The 13,908-nt window shown below is 56.9% G+C and overlaps 2 protein-coding genes and 1 long non-coding RNA gene across 4 annotated transcripts in view; all 3 read left to right on the forward strand.

Annotated features, from left to right (window-relative positions):
• The window catches only part of DCPS (decapping enzyme, scavenger), a 33,921-nt gene extending 33,261 nt beyond the window's left edge, over positions 1-660 (forward strand). The window contains exon 6 of the mRNA XM_070399145.1: positions 269-660. Coding sequence (XP_070255246.1) covers positions 269-535 — 267 coding nt within the window. The 3' untranslated portion in view covers positions 536-660. The remainder of the gene's footprint in view (positions 1-268) is intronic.
• A 1,099-nt stretch (positions 661-1,759) lies between these two features.
• LOC138997570 (uncharacterized) lies at positions 1,760-5,167 on the forward strand. The gene is made up of 3 exons (XR_011468989.1): positions 1,760-2,345; positions 2,859-3,007; positions 3,210-5,167. It is a non-coding gene; the product is annotated as an uncharacterized lncRNA (long non-coding RNA).
• Positions 5,168-10,084: 4,917 nt separating this feature from the next.
• ST3GAL4 (ST3 beta-galactoside alpha-2,3-sialyltransferase 4) overlaps positions 10,085-13,908 on the forward strand; it is a 40,278-nt gene continuing 36,454 nt past the window's right edge. For both annotated transcript variants that reach the window (XM_070399218.1, XM_070399219.1), the window contains exon 1: positions 10,085-10,178. The gene's annotated coding sequence lies outside the window, so the exon portion shown is untranslated. The remainder of the gene's footprint in view (positions 10,179-13,908) is intronic.

A 13,908-nucleotide genomic window follows, 5' to 3' on the forward strand; every position in this document is an offset into this window, starting at 1 on the left:
TCCTCTCTGAAATCAATAAATATATCTTTTTTTCTTTCTTTCTTTTTTTTTTTTTTTTTTTTTAAAGAAAGAGCCTCAGCTTGGCTGTCACCTGCCTGCTCTGAATCCACAGAGGGAAGGCAGGGACCTGCAGCGCCCAGTGGGCAGAGGGCTGTGTGGGGGTTTTATTAGACGTCCGAAGGCTAGTCTGGGGTTAGGGCAGGAGGAGGGGCTGGTGCTGCTTCGTGGGCAGCACAGTGACCCCTTTCCCGCCACTCCCTTCTCCCAGGAAGCCATCCTACAGCGGTACCAGGTGAAGGGGGACCGCCTCCGCGTGTACCTGCACTACCTGCCCTCCTACTACCACCTGCACGTGCACTTCACCGCCCTGGGCTTCGAGGCCCCCGGCTCGGGGGTGGAGCGGGCCCACCTGCTGGCAGAGGTGATCGAGAACCTGGAGCGCGACCCGGAGCACTACCAGCGGCGCACCCTCACCTTTGCCCTCAGGGCGGATGACCCCCTGCTCAGGCTCCTGCAGGAGGCCCAGAAAAGCTGAGGCTCCTGGATGGTCCAGAGAACAGTTATGTGGGACTGGGGTGGGGTTTTTTAGCACCAAATTAATTTTTTTAACTGTGGTTTGTACTGGCTTGTTTCTAGCGTAAGAATAAAGTATTGGTCGCATTTGGTGTGGACTGGTGGTGCCGCCCAGGAGGCAGGAGCTCAGGAAGGTGGGGTGGGCAGAACCCCAGAAGGAGGTCTTGAGACGAGAGGCCATGAAGAGGGGGGACCGGGTTGGGGGTGGCTTCAGCTGACCTGGATGGCTGCCAGGCCTGTCTCCAAATCCTGCACACCCCTCCTTGCCGGTTTCCGAGTCCTGAATCTGCCTGCCTCTCCCTGTCCTCACTCCCCATTCTGCTGCCACGTCCTCTCCTTCCTGCCTGGTGGTGCTCCAGGTCCACATGTCTGGGAGTGCCCCCAAAGAGGCAAATATGCAAACTTTCTGGAAATAATCTATAGCAATTTTTGATGGCGCTTCCTCTGTTCATTCCCAGCATTGAGGTCACCCTCTAGGGGTGAGTCACGCCTGCTGATAAGCTTGTTGACAAGGATGAAGGATCTCGGCCTGGAAGTGGGAGGGTTTCAAAAAGAATCGAGTGATGCAAGCCCAGAACGCCTGCCTTTGTCTCTGTTATTTGGTCAGCGAGTCCCTGGCCTTGAGTTTATTATCTAGGCAGGAAGACAAAACAAACTCGCAGGAGCAGCCAGAAGATCAAGTACGAAACAGTACAGCAGGGCAAAGCGATACGGGTGCGGTGGCCCCCGGGGCCCCCATGGGCTCGGGTCCAAGGAGTGGCCAGCACCAGAGGCCTGGTCATGGAATCTGGAGGCCAGGAAGGGACTTCAGAAGGGACTCCAGGCTGATGGCCTGTAAGGAGCCAGCAGAGACTTCCCCGTGCAGGGTGGCCCCTGCCACTGCCCCAGCTGAGCAGGGACCAGCATGCACGACAGAGGTGCACGATTAAACGCAGGCAGCACTCATCACAGAAAACAGGTGCATCAGGGCCAGAGGGGCCGTACGTGTTAGTTTTGAGGTGTGGCTGACAGATCCTGGGTCTTGCTCGGGAAGCACTTGGGAGACAGGATGTTGGGCTTTGCTGAGTGATAAGAGGGAAGCATAAGGCAGAGGAGTGGGTGGCTCTTACTCTGCATCCCCTGGACTGAGAACCAGGAGACCTGGATGCAGAGCCGAGCTCCATTCATTCATTCATTCATTCATTCATCATTCATTCATCTAAGGCTTATTGAGCACGTGCTATGATCGAGGCACTGCCTAGATCAGTGATGGCGAATCTTTTGAGCTCGGCGTGTCAGCATTTTGAAAAACCGTAACTTAACTCTGGTGCTGTGTCACATAGAAATTTTTTGATATTTGCAACCATAGTATAAAAAAGATTTATATTTTTGATATTTATTTTATATATTTAAATGCCATTTAACAAAGAAAAATCAACCAAAAAAATGAGTTCGCGTGTCACCTCTGGCCTAGATGCTGGCGATGGTGAGCAAACGGTCAGCAGTCTCTCTGGAGCCGACATGGACCCCTGACATGGGGCAAGACCCACGGCGTTCTGAGCCTGCATTGTGTGAAGGGGAGGAGGGAGGAGGATCCACGATGTAATCAGCTGTGTCAGGTGTGATAATGAAGCTTTATCATAAACCGCAACTTGCTGATTGGCTCTTCAGCCAGACAGTGTCCTAGGGTTGGGAACACAAAGGTGACTAAGGCACCGCTCCTTCCCTCTGGCTAGTGGGGCAGACAGGTGAACACAAGGGCAAACACAGACACTCATGGAAACTGGAAGCAGGTATGTGGGCGAGTCAGGTGTGGATCCTGACAGTGCCCGGGGCACCTCCAGCAGGTCAGTCAATGGAATAAGGCATTGAGGGTGGGGAGGCCGTGGGGGCTGCGTTAGAGGGGAGGTGTGATGGGGTGGGCACCTGCGTTCCCCACCAGGTGGAGATGACAGCAGTGGGACCAGCCGGCTTGGAAGGGAACCCGGCTTGTCTTTTCTCACGTGTAAGAAAAAGACACGTGCGGAGGTCTGGAGAGGAGGAGTGGAGGGGACGCCAGCCCTGAGGCCCCTCCTTGCAGTGTTTTCTTGAAAGAACAAGTCCTCTCAGCGAGGGTCTCATCTGGCTTCACAAGGAGGTTGTCAGCTTGGAAAAGGCTGCCGGGCGACTCATCCTGAATCGGAGGAAGACAGCCAGGGCCTCCCCGGGGCCGGGCCTTCCTCTCCCTGGATTGGTGCCCTGCCAAGGCATCCCGCCTCTCCAGGCTTGACTCCCTGCCCGATCTGTCCATCTCTCCTCCTTCACAGGTTTACTCCGCCACCCGTCACACCTGCATCAAGTCTTACCTGGGCTGAAGCTTCAAATGTATTCACGTTAAATCTCAGGGCGACAATGGGAACAGGGAGATCCCCCAGAAGCATGGCTCAGGAGGTGGGACAGCCCAGAACAAGACTGGGTAAGGCCTGTTCCAGCGGGAGGCCTGGCTCCGCCCCCGTCGTGCTGGGAGACAGGGCTTGTCTTACGTGTCAGGACCATGCCTGCTGTCACCGAGGGCCAGGCTCACCGCCCCCCCCAACCCCCACCCCCAGCTCCCGCAATGGGAGTAACCTGGAGCCAAGCGCAGAGCAGCCTGCAGGCTGAACACGGCACGGGACAAGACAGGAGTCCAGCCTCCTGCCTCAGGACCCCACCTGTGGCCAGGGCCACTGCCCACAAGAAGACTCGCTTTTACTCCATTGAACGCGGCTCAGGTGTGTGGCGGGCCATGAAATGGGTCCTGCAGACTCTCTGAGATACAGCTACTTGCCTGGTCACCACCCGAAACCGTTCCTTTGCTGCAATGCCCCTCAGCAAAACCCAACATCCTGCCCCCGCTGAGAGCTTCCTGAGCAGGACCCCGGATTCCTGAGCCCCACCCCGGCTCACCAGCCTACCAGCCCCTCCGGCAGCGTGCTGTGTCTGTCCTCCGTGCTGGAAAGAGGGCCCTGCGTGTTGGATCGCGTGATTCCGACATGCGTGCCTGCGTCCCTGCGTCCCTGCCCTGCTGGAGCAATGGCAGGTGCCACGCTCCCCAGAGGAGGCTCGAGGCCTCCACGCTGGCTGTCAGCCCCCGGTCCTGGGCGCACTTGCCCCTGGCTTGGTTGGAGAAGGAAGGGAGCCATTGCTATTGTCCCTTGGCTCCTCTCAGTTTGCCCAAAAGTTTCCTCACGGAGAAAAATTGCTGAGTGTTCTGTATTCGTCAGCATTCCTTCATGGAACAGGAAAATAACATTTTGAAATGAGTTGGGCACTTCAGCTCCACACTGCCTGTCTCTGTGGAATACAGATCCCCACACGGAGAAATCAAGAAACAATGACACAGAAAAATGCTCGAAAATGTTGCTCTTGTAACACTTCCATGTCCAAACATTGCAATAAATCTGTTTTGTGTCTGAATAGTTTGATGTAGATCTGCTAACCCTTCCTTCTCAGGAAGGACTAATTTTTTCTTCAAGTGTACTTTTAAACAATTATTACTGATTTCAGAGAGAGGAAGGGAGAGGGAGAGAACGGGAGAGAAACATCAGTCAGTTGCCTCCCGCATGTGCCCCCACTGGGGTTCAAACCCACAACCTCGGTATTGAATTGAACCGGCACCTTCTGGTATATGGGATGATGTGTCAGCCAACTGAGCCACACCCGCCAGGGCAGGAAGGACTAAATCAGTGGTTCTCAACCTTCTGGCCCTTTAAATACAGTTCCTCATGTTGTGACCCAACCATAAAATTATTTTCGTTGCTACTTCATAACTGTAATGTTGCTACTGTTATGAATTGTAACGTAAATATCTGATATGCAGGATGGTCTTAGGCGACCCCTGTGAAAGGATCGTTCGACCGCCAAAGGGGTCTCGACCCACAGGTTGAGAACCACTGGACTAAATGTTTATTCCAAACATGTATATATAAGGTTAAAATGTCCTTTTAAAAATAAGAACATGGTGATAATTAAGGGCTGTTGTGTTTTAAATATCTCACCCAACCCTACATTTGTTCTACTATTTTTTTAACTTAAATTTTCAAATTTATTGGCATAAAATCTTGGTAGTATCTTTTTTACTTTTTTTTAAAAAAATATTTATTGTTGAAAGTATTACAGATGTTTCCCATTTTCCCCCACTGACCCCTTCACCCCAGTCCGGCCCACTCCCTAGATTTTGAAATCTATGTAAACTTGAAGCTACCAAGTTTAGTTTTTTAAATTTTTATTGATTGATTCTAGGGGGAGGGGGAAGGAAATTTAATTTGTTGTTCCACTTATTTATGCATTCATTGGTCGATTCTTGTATGTGTCCTGACTGGCGATTGTGCCTACAACCTTGGTGTATCAGGACAATGCTCTAACCAATTGAACTACCAGGCCAGGGCTAAAGCTATTGACTTTTAACCACTGTTCAAAACTAAACATGGCCCAGCTGGCATGGCTCAGTGGTTGAGCGTTGACCTATGAACCTGAAGGTCATGGTTCGGTTCCTGGTCAGGGTACATGCCCCAGTTGCGGGCTCAATCCCCAGTGTGGGGTGTGTAGGAGGCAGCCAATCAATGATTCTCTCTCATCACTGATGTTTCTATCTCTCCCTCTCCCTTCCTTTCTGAAATCAATAAAAATAAATTTTAAAAAACGAAAAAGCTATGCATGGGCTGAATCTGTTTAAAGTGTTTTAATTCAATAAATAGGTTTGAACATCCACCCATTTTAAAATATATATATTTTATTGACTTTCTACAGAGAGGAAGGGGGAGGGACAGAGAGCCAGAAACATCGATGAGAGAGAAATATCGATTAGCTGCCTCCTGCACACTCCCCACTGGGGATGTGCCCGAAACCAAGGCACATGCCCTTGACCGGAATCGAACCCAGGACCCTTAAGTCCGCAGGCCGACGCTCTATCCACTGAGCAAAACTGGCTAGGGCCACCCATTTTTTTTTTTTTCAAAGCAAGAATCTGGAGATAGAACTCACATGGAGCTTACAGTTTAGTGAGACATTCATTACAAAGAATTACAAGAGTGGTGGGTGCCTTGAAGAAAGCAGAGGGGGCTGTGGGAGCTTCTAAGAGAAACCGAACTTCTAGGCTGAAACTTGACAGCCAAATGGCCAGCACAGCAAAGGCCCAGCAGGTAGGGGCCTTGGGCTCAGCACGGCTGGGACCAGAATTTAGCCTCTAGCCAGGGGTGGGCAAACTTTTTGACTCGAGGGCCACAATGGGTTCTTAAACTGGACCGGAGGGCCGGAACAAAAGCATGGATGGAGTGTTTGTGTGAACTAATATAAATTCAAAGTAAACATCATTACATAAAAGGGTACGGTCTCTTTTTTTTTTTTTAGTTTTATTCATTTCAAACGGGCCGGATCCAGTCCACAGGCCGTAGTTTGCCCACGGCTGCTCTAGCCTCTAGCGTGTGGCACACAAGGACAGTTAAAACACTGGCCAGTTTTTCCTTCCAGGTCACGATGAAGAAATGAAAGTCAAGGCTAATGGGGTATATATGTACTTTCCTTCCCACCTGCTAAATTCTTCTAGCTGGGCGAATAATCAAATTAGACAGATTAACAGGAGAAAATCACATTTCAATACATGCACCTGGGGAACTCATGTAAGCATGAAAATTCCAAAGATAGTGAGGTGTCATTGGGTTATGACTACTTTGGACAAAGGAGAAAAGCCCCTTGTGAGGTCTTAGATTTCAGAAGTGAGAATGGGTGATTGACAGGTTGACAGGTTGTTAAGGAAGAGCTGAACGCACGCAGGCACAAAGGCGCTGGGCTGGCAAACTCTCCTAGCAAGTCAGAAACAATGGGACACAGCCCCCCCCCCCCTCCCCCAAGCCTTCCCATTTATCACACTTACATCAAATGAGGCTCAGAGGAACATCCTAAGACTTCCTTCCCAACTGCAGGATTTTCTGATCTGAATCTCTTGGGCAGGAAAGCGGGGAGGATCAAAGAGGTTCTTTCTGAGTCTTTTGTTCCTTAATTACCAGCTTAAAGTCAATATCCCAAAAGGCAAAACTTTCTCGGTCCCCTTCACTAACCAATTCCTTAACATCCCCTTCCCACTCTGCTTGAGAGCCAATGTGGGCTGATGGTCCCTGCATAGGATCTGCACTGCACCCAAGTATGAACTTGGACGAGTTACGTAAGGGCTCCTAACCAGGAGTGGTGGCCGTGCTGATCCTCAAGGCTTTGTGGGGTTTAGATGTGAGGACTTTGTGGACATAGTCATGTTGTTTTCCTGCCGTGAAAAAAGGCCAGAAGGGCTGTCACCACCGATATCTGGGCTAGATATTAAAAAGCACTTCCTGGCTAGAAGGCCGTGTAATCCTAGATTATGCTGTGGAGTCATGGCAACCAAGAGACGTTAAGGCGAAAAGCAAGCCACGAACTAACTCGCTGTGTTGAATGGATCTCGGCCCTGAACAGAGACGCGGGCTGGGTGCCGTGACTTCTGGGATCGCTCCCAGCCTAAAGCTTCCTGGAATGCATTGTGGCCCCGGCCAGCGGGCAGGTTTCTAAGACGACAACAGCGATGTCCCTGCCATTGAGAACCCTGGGAACCTCGCGGCTCCACGGTCCGGCCATACAAATCTGATAAAAATAGGAGCTGAAATACCATCCCGGAGTTGCTATTTTTAAAAGCGTCTGAGATGCTGGATTGGGTTTATTTCTTCCTCAAACAGCATCTTGCCGTTCCCTCCTGCTGGTGGGCAGGATGCTAACGTGGCACATGTGAGGGACGGGAGCCAAAAGCCTGCCAGGCACCCTTGTCAAATGGCTCCAGGCCTCCTACCCAAACCCACTGCCTGCCCCGGGCAGGGCCAGGGCTTCCTGGCGCTAGAGGCACCTGCCTCCCCATGCACCTTGCAACTTTGTCCCCTCCTCTGCTCCCACCCCCAGCAGGGAGGTGTCCGCCACTCCCTCCACAGAAGAGACAGACTGGGAGGTAAACAGGGGCAGAGGAAATGGCAATGGAGGCAGCGTGGCTCATGGAGGACCATGGCAGCTGCTGCTCAGGTTGTCTGGACCCAGCCCTGGCACAGCTGGCACCGAGAGCAACAGCCCCCAGGAGCCAAAGCCCGGCTGGCCCATCACAGTGCTTCTTGCTGAGGCGCTGACGGTGTTGTGCAAACGGGCCACAGGGACGCAACGGGGCTGGGTGGGGCTCCAGAACCCGGTGCCTGCGATGGAGCGGCACCAGAATTCCTGCCTGCTGCACCGCAGATGATACGAATTCTAGGCAGCTCGCTCAGTGTCTGGCTGTGCCATGAAGAAACTGGAGGGGAAGATCATGAGTAAGCACATTGTGGCTAAGGGGAGGAGTCGGCATTACAGTTAGCTTCTGGGCACCCACTAACCAGGCTTGGATAACCTCTGTGTGGGGGGGAAGGGGGTGGAGGGCAGGGAGAGACCTACATACAGCTCATTGGTTAGGGGAGGGGCCCACCTTCGTAATAACAGCTCCCACTTCTGTAACGCGTTATACTTTCCTGGCAAATTGATATCCGTTGCCTAATTTAATACCCACAGTATCCCTGCGAATAGCAGTTCTTTCCCTTTGTTTCCTCCAGTAAAACGAAAGCCATTTCGTGACAGAGGCAGCGTTGTGCGTCAGGTCCCCTGGAGCGAAAGTTGGCCCTTCAGTCCTACTTCCTGGCCGCGTGTGTGGTTCACGGCAAGAACAGCAAACTGTTCAGATCTAGTCCATCCCCGCATTGGCAGCCTTGAGAAGCGGGGCCGTCCCTTCCGTTCAGCTCGGGCCAGTTTTCCCACCTGTGAAGCAGGGAGGACCTTCCTCTTCCTCTGGACCTGCCAAGGGCAAGGGCTTTCATCACTGTGTTCCTTCTACTTTGCATAGTGCCAGGCCCCCTAGAGCTGACAGGCAATAAATGTTTGTTGAACGAATGCTTGACTGACAATGCCAAAGGCACCCTTCAAACATAATGAAAACATGGTGAAATGAAAAAAAAACAACACACCATGTAACCTATGACTTGGGACGGAACAGCCATAGGCACCATCTATATATATAAAAGTCTAAGCGACTGTTAGGACTGAACGACCGGAATGACCGGTCGCTATGACACACACTGACCACCAGGGGGCAGACACTCAACACAGGAGCTGCCCCCCTGGTGGTCAGTTGGCTCCCACAGCCAACCTCCTGTGACTGGCCAACCTCCCCCCAGTCCCTCCCCCCAGCCGGCCAGCCCCCGCAATTGGATCGGCCCCATCCGGGAGCCGGTTGGCTGGCCAACCTCCCATGGCCCATCCCCCCTCTCTCCACCAGTCCGGCCCAAATGGGCCCCAATCACAGGTCAGGCCAAGGGACCCCCCACCACACACCTGTGCATGAATTCATGCACCGGGCCTCTAGTTTAAACATAACTAAGACATTGGTGAACAGAAGAAAAAAAACCCTGTAAGCTATGACTTGGGACGGAACAGTCCCGTGGAAGAGCCGGAGGCCCACTCTTCACGCACCTTCTGCTCTTTGCTCCTGAGCAGTTCGTTCTAAGAGCTTCCTGAGTTTATGTTCTCAACAGACAAGCCCTCCAGCGTCAGCTGTAGCGAGTCTTGAGCTGGTACTTCTCTGAACCCCTTCACTGTCACCACTCTTTACACTTAGTCACATCCTGCCCTGCCTGCAGGGGGGGCCTGCTCTGAGGCTGGATGACAAGCTTCCGGGGGGCAGGGGCTGGGTCTTACACCTGCCTCTGAGGCTTCAGCACCCACCGGGCTGTTCACACTTGGGGCTCAGCAGACACTGTTCACCTATGCAAGCGTCTTGGGGGCTGGGGGGGAGGAGGGGGGGATTGCCCTGGAGGTGATTCCAGGCTTTCAGCCTGGGCAGTTCCCAGGCTTGATTGGGGGGTGTCTGGGCCCAGTGAACTAGGGTCAGGGGCCTGATGTGGTTCTCCCTGGAGACAGGATGCCCGGCGCCTTCCCCTTCCCCAAGGAACAGAAACTGAGAAGCCGCCTCCAGGCCAAGACAGGGTGTGCCAAAGAGGGGTACGGAGGGAACAGTCTGGGGGCGGCCGGTGCAGGCGAGGGCCAGGGCACTCGGCCCCTGCGCACTGGGCGTGGGCCTCCCTCTTCCTGCCTCACTTTCCCGAGTGAGCAGTGAGGAGGGCAGGCTCACCGCGTGGAGAGGGCCGAGAACCCTTTGTTGGGGCTCATTGTTCCCGGGAGGGTGTGCGGAGGCCGCGCGCGCGGCACATCCATCCAGGCGCCTTTCTCAGGCAGCCCCGTGGCTCTCCCACAGCCCCTCCTCGGCCTCAGTGCCCCGACCACATCCCCACCCCATCCGCGCCATCGCCCAGCCCTTCCTCCTCCTCCTCCGCCCTCCCGCCCTTCCTCCCGGCCCGCCCGCCCTCGGTCCGCGCCCGGCGCTGTGCGCACGCGTGTCCGCGCGTCCCCGCCCCGCGGGGCTCGGCCCGGCCCCCGCCTCCCGCAGGCTGGCCCCCTCGCTGCCCGGCCCCGCGCCCGGGACTGGGACCCGCCGAGCGCAGCGCCAGCCCGTGCGCCCGCCGCGCGCCTAGCGGATCGGAGTCGCGGAGCCGCCCGCCCGCCCCGCCCCACCCGCCCGGGTGAGTACGCGCCACCCGGCCCGCGAGAACGGGAAGCGCCGGGCCCGCTGCTGGCCCCCTGCCCCGCGCGCCCGGGAGGGAGTCGGGTCGGCACGTGGGCGCAGCCGGGTCCGGACCCGGGGGGCGGCCGAAGCCTGGAATCCCTTCCCTCGTTTTCGCGGGAAGCCGTTTCTCCGGCTCTTGGAGGGCGCACACGGGACGGTCCTCTGCCCCGGAAAGTTTCCAGCCCTCACCCCGCGCCCAGGCAGGGGCGCCCCGCCCTCAGCATCCTTGAGCCGCGATTTCTCTCACCACCGCCCCACCTACCCAGGAGACCCGGGGGCCGGCTTTGCCGGAGGTGACAGGCTTTGCTGGGTCCGTCCCCGCGCACAGTAGCAAGGTCGCCAAGCAGAATCAGTCCAGAGGTGGAGGGTGCTCGCTGCAGGCTGGCTGTGCCCAGGACCCTGGGTCCACGTTGTGGGGGTCTTTGGGCCAAGGTCGCTGTGCTCAGAGCTCCCTGGGTGGTGGGCAGTGGGGAGGATTGGAGCTGGGGAAAGGTGGGGGACTGCTGGCAGACCTCCAGGGCTCAGCTGTCTGCTCTGAGTGCCCCCCTGGGGGCCCCTGCCCTTAGGGACCTCCAGCCTGGAGCTGCCAACATGTCTGCCAGCACTAGCGCTGCTCCTCCATCCCCAGTCTTGGGGGAGGCTCCTCTGGGCCATGGGAGGCCTTATCGGCTGCTTCCTCTGTTTCACAGACTGGGTCCCGAAGGCCTGGCTTTGGGGGCTCCTTCCTGAAGGCTGAGGTGTTAGGCAGTGTTGGGGTGCTCACTGTGCATGCCTGACCTCCCGGCCACCCGCAGGCTGGCACCCCCAGAGCCTCTCTGGGAAGCCCGAGCTCTCCACCGCCCGCCAGAGGGGGGCACAGTGTGGGAGCCAAGTTCAGGCGGACTTATTCTTTCAGAGCCTTGGGAACGGGCCTGGCATGGGCTGGCCTGTCACAAGAGGCACAGACCAGTGCTGCCCTCCTTGGAGCTGTGCTCGGCCACCTGCCTCCTCCAGACCCGGCCCTGGCATATGCCAGGGTGGGGGGGGTCGGGGGGTCTTCAATGGGCCGCTCTGCGTTAAGTGCTTTGAAAGGTGCCTGCTCCGAGGAAGAGGTCTGTGTGTGCGATTAGATGTGTTTCTCCCACACTTTCTCTCAGGGTTGTCCCATGATTCTAGAGAGGTGCCTGGGGGGGGGGGGGGCGGTGCGGTGCCAGCCGTTCGGTGCCTAGAAATGAACTTCTGGGGCTTTTTCTCTTTGCTGGGAGCTGGTCTGGACCCTCTCCCACCCCCCAAACCGAGGTGGCCCAGGTCGCTCTGACCTGCTCCCTCTCTGCTCCTGTTTCTACGCCCAGTGCTCTCCACGTTTCATCCCTCAGCATCGGTGCGCTGTGTGGGAGAGCTTAGGTGCGGTGGGCCCTGCGTCCACTGAGGAGAGCCACAGCTGGGCCGGACCCCCGGAGTCCAAATGGACAGGAGCTGGGAGGGGAGTTTAGATGGAAGGAGAAGTCAGGAGAGGGAGGGGAGAGTTGCCTGCTTGGGCTGTGGGCTGAGAGGCGGCTGTGGCTGGGGAGTGGGCTGCTGCTCCGGACAGCAGGGCGCCTCCCCGAGAGTGGAGGCCCAGGCCCAGGAGCAGGTGATGCCTTCAGGGCTGCCTCCTCCCCTCCCCACTCCCCACAAGCAGTCCTGGCCCCTCCACCTTCCCACTCTTTTTAGACTCATAGGATCCAGTGTTCTGGGTGGAACCGAACGTCGGCTCCTTTCTGGAGCTGTAACACTTCCTGAAAGTGACATCCCGGTCACCTGCAGGGACGGAGAGGCCAGACCAGTGTGTGCTCCAGCCAAACCTGGCCATTCCGCAGCGAGCCATACCGCCGGCAGCGGCCCTGCGGCGGGTGACCCCAGGCCCTATCCAGGCTCGGTCTCGGGGTCACCTCTCAGAGTGGCTCCGCGGTTCGCACCCTCCGTCCAGGGGAGGGGTCCCTCGACCTCAGAATGATACCGAAGCTGGGTTCCAGCCCACACGTGTCCTGAAAGGGACCCTGGAGGTCATCGGTACCGGAGTGTCCCAGGGCCTGGTCACAGATTGTGACCGAGGCTGCCGCCGGAGCCTGGCCAAACTCCCAGACCCTGAGACGGAGGGAGGGCACTGGAGAGCAGGGCTGGGGTGAGGGGTGGGACCCCCCAGAAACCTTACAGGGCCTGTTCTCTCTCTCCTGACCCCACAGTGACCTTCTGGTGAGATTTCTCTGCAGTGTTTGCTGGCCACAGGGTCCTGCTTCCTTCTCAGGACTCGGGGCCTTGACCTAAAGCTTCCTGTGGCCCGAGGAACTGGCCAATGGAGGCAGGTGTTGGTGACTGTAGCCATTAGTCCCCCTCTCCTGCAGGAGTGTTCCCAGTGCCCCTGAAGGAAGCCACCCCTGGCCTCGGAATCATGCCCTACCTCTACCCCCTTCCCAGCGTGTGTGTGTGTGTGTGTGTGTGTGTGTGTGTGTGAGAGAGAGAGAGAGAGAGAGAGAGAGAGAGAGAGAGGAAGTGGTCAAGTGCAACAGCAAGTGAAAGCGGCTGTGTGATTCCTGGGCCACAAGCAGGTGTGGGGCCTTCAGCTCGGCGCCCTGAGCCCAGCAGGGGCTCAGCTCTGCCAAGGGGGTTGGCTGGGTTGGTTGCCTTTCGGGTTGAGGAGGGACACAGGTGTCCAGAGCTGCAGGTTGCCTTCTCGTCCCAGCCCCTCGCCTGGGACCAGGAGACCTGCAGCCCTGTCTCTGCCCACACCACCCTCCGCGCTGCCCTGCGGGGAGGCAATGTGCTTGCTCCACCTCTGAAGCGCTAGTGCTGGCTGCGCCCCCAGCCCAGCGGGGTGGAGGGTGCTGCTGCCCCGGCTGAGGCAGGCTCAGGCTGGCAAGGCCCTCAGTGGCCGCCGGGGCCTCCAGTGGCCGCCACTCCACACCAAAGTCCAGGTGGGCCAGGGCTCTGGGCTCTGCTTTCCCGGGGTAGGGGGGGGGGACGGCGGTGGCCAGAAAGAGGACAGGAACCAGTGTGCATGGCGCTGGGCCAGTACACTGTCCTTTCTGCTGCGCCTGTGCCGCGGTCTGTCCTGTGTCCCCTGCCCTTGCATCCTCCCTCAACACCTGTCCTTGTAAAAAGGGGCTTAGCAAATGCCAGAGGCCTTAATCATGTATCAGCCCAGCGCTAATGAAAAGCCTGGCCCAATCAACGAAGTCACACCGACACTTCCTTGCGTCATTCCCTGTCGGCCTCACACGGCCCCTGCATGAAGCCCGTTTATAAATGAACAGATGAGGCTCGGGGAGATGAGGTTGCGTGGCCCAGGTCTCACAGCTCGTCAGCAGCGAGCAGGGCCTCGTGTCCAGGCCGCTTCCAAACCCCGCACGCCCAGCCCGGGTCTCCGTCGCTCCCTGAGCTTGTCTCGCCCTGTCCTGTGACTCACGAGGAGGCCGAGGCTCGGAGGTGTGAAGGGGTTTGCTTGACGTCACCGGGTCTTAGTGACCAAGGGGGCCCACGTGCCCTCCTGATTCCCAGCCCGGAGCTCTCTGTGCTGCCCTGCACCCCACACCTCTGCCTGGGCATCCCGGAACCCCATCCCCTGGGGTCAGTCCTCTCAGCTGGGCAGGGAGGGCTCCCCTCCCGCATCCCCGCTCCCAGCAGCCAGCCCCGCCCAGCCCCCACTCTCCACTTTCCCAATGGTAATT

This window comes from Myotis yumanensis, unplaced genomic scaffold, assembly GCF_028538775.1.
Source record: "Myotis yumanensis isolate MYYU_CA2020_CCGP unplaced genomic scaffold, mMyoYum1.0.hap1 SCAF_19, whole genome shotgun sequence".
Classification (NCBI taxonomy): domain Eukaryota; kingdom Metazoa; phylum Chordata; class Mammalia; order Chiroptera; family Vespertilionidae; genus Myotis; species Myotis yumanensis.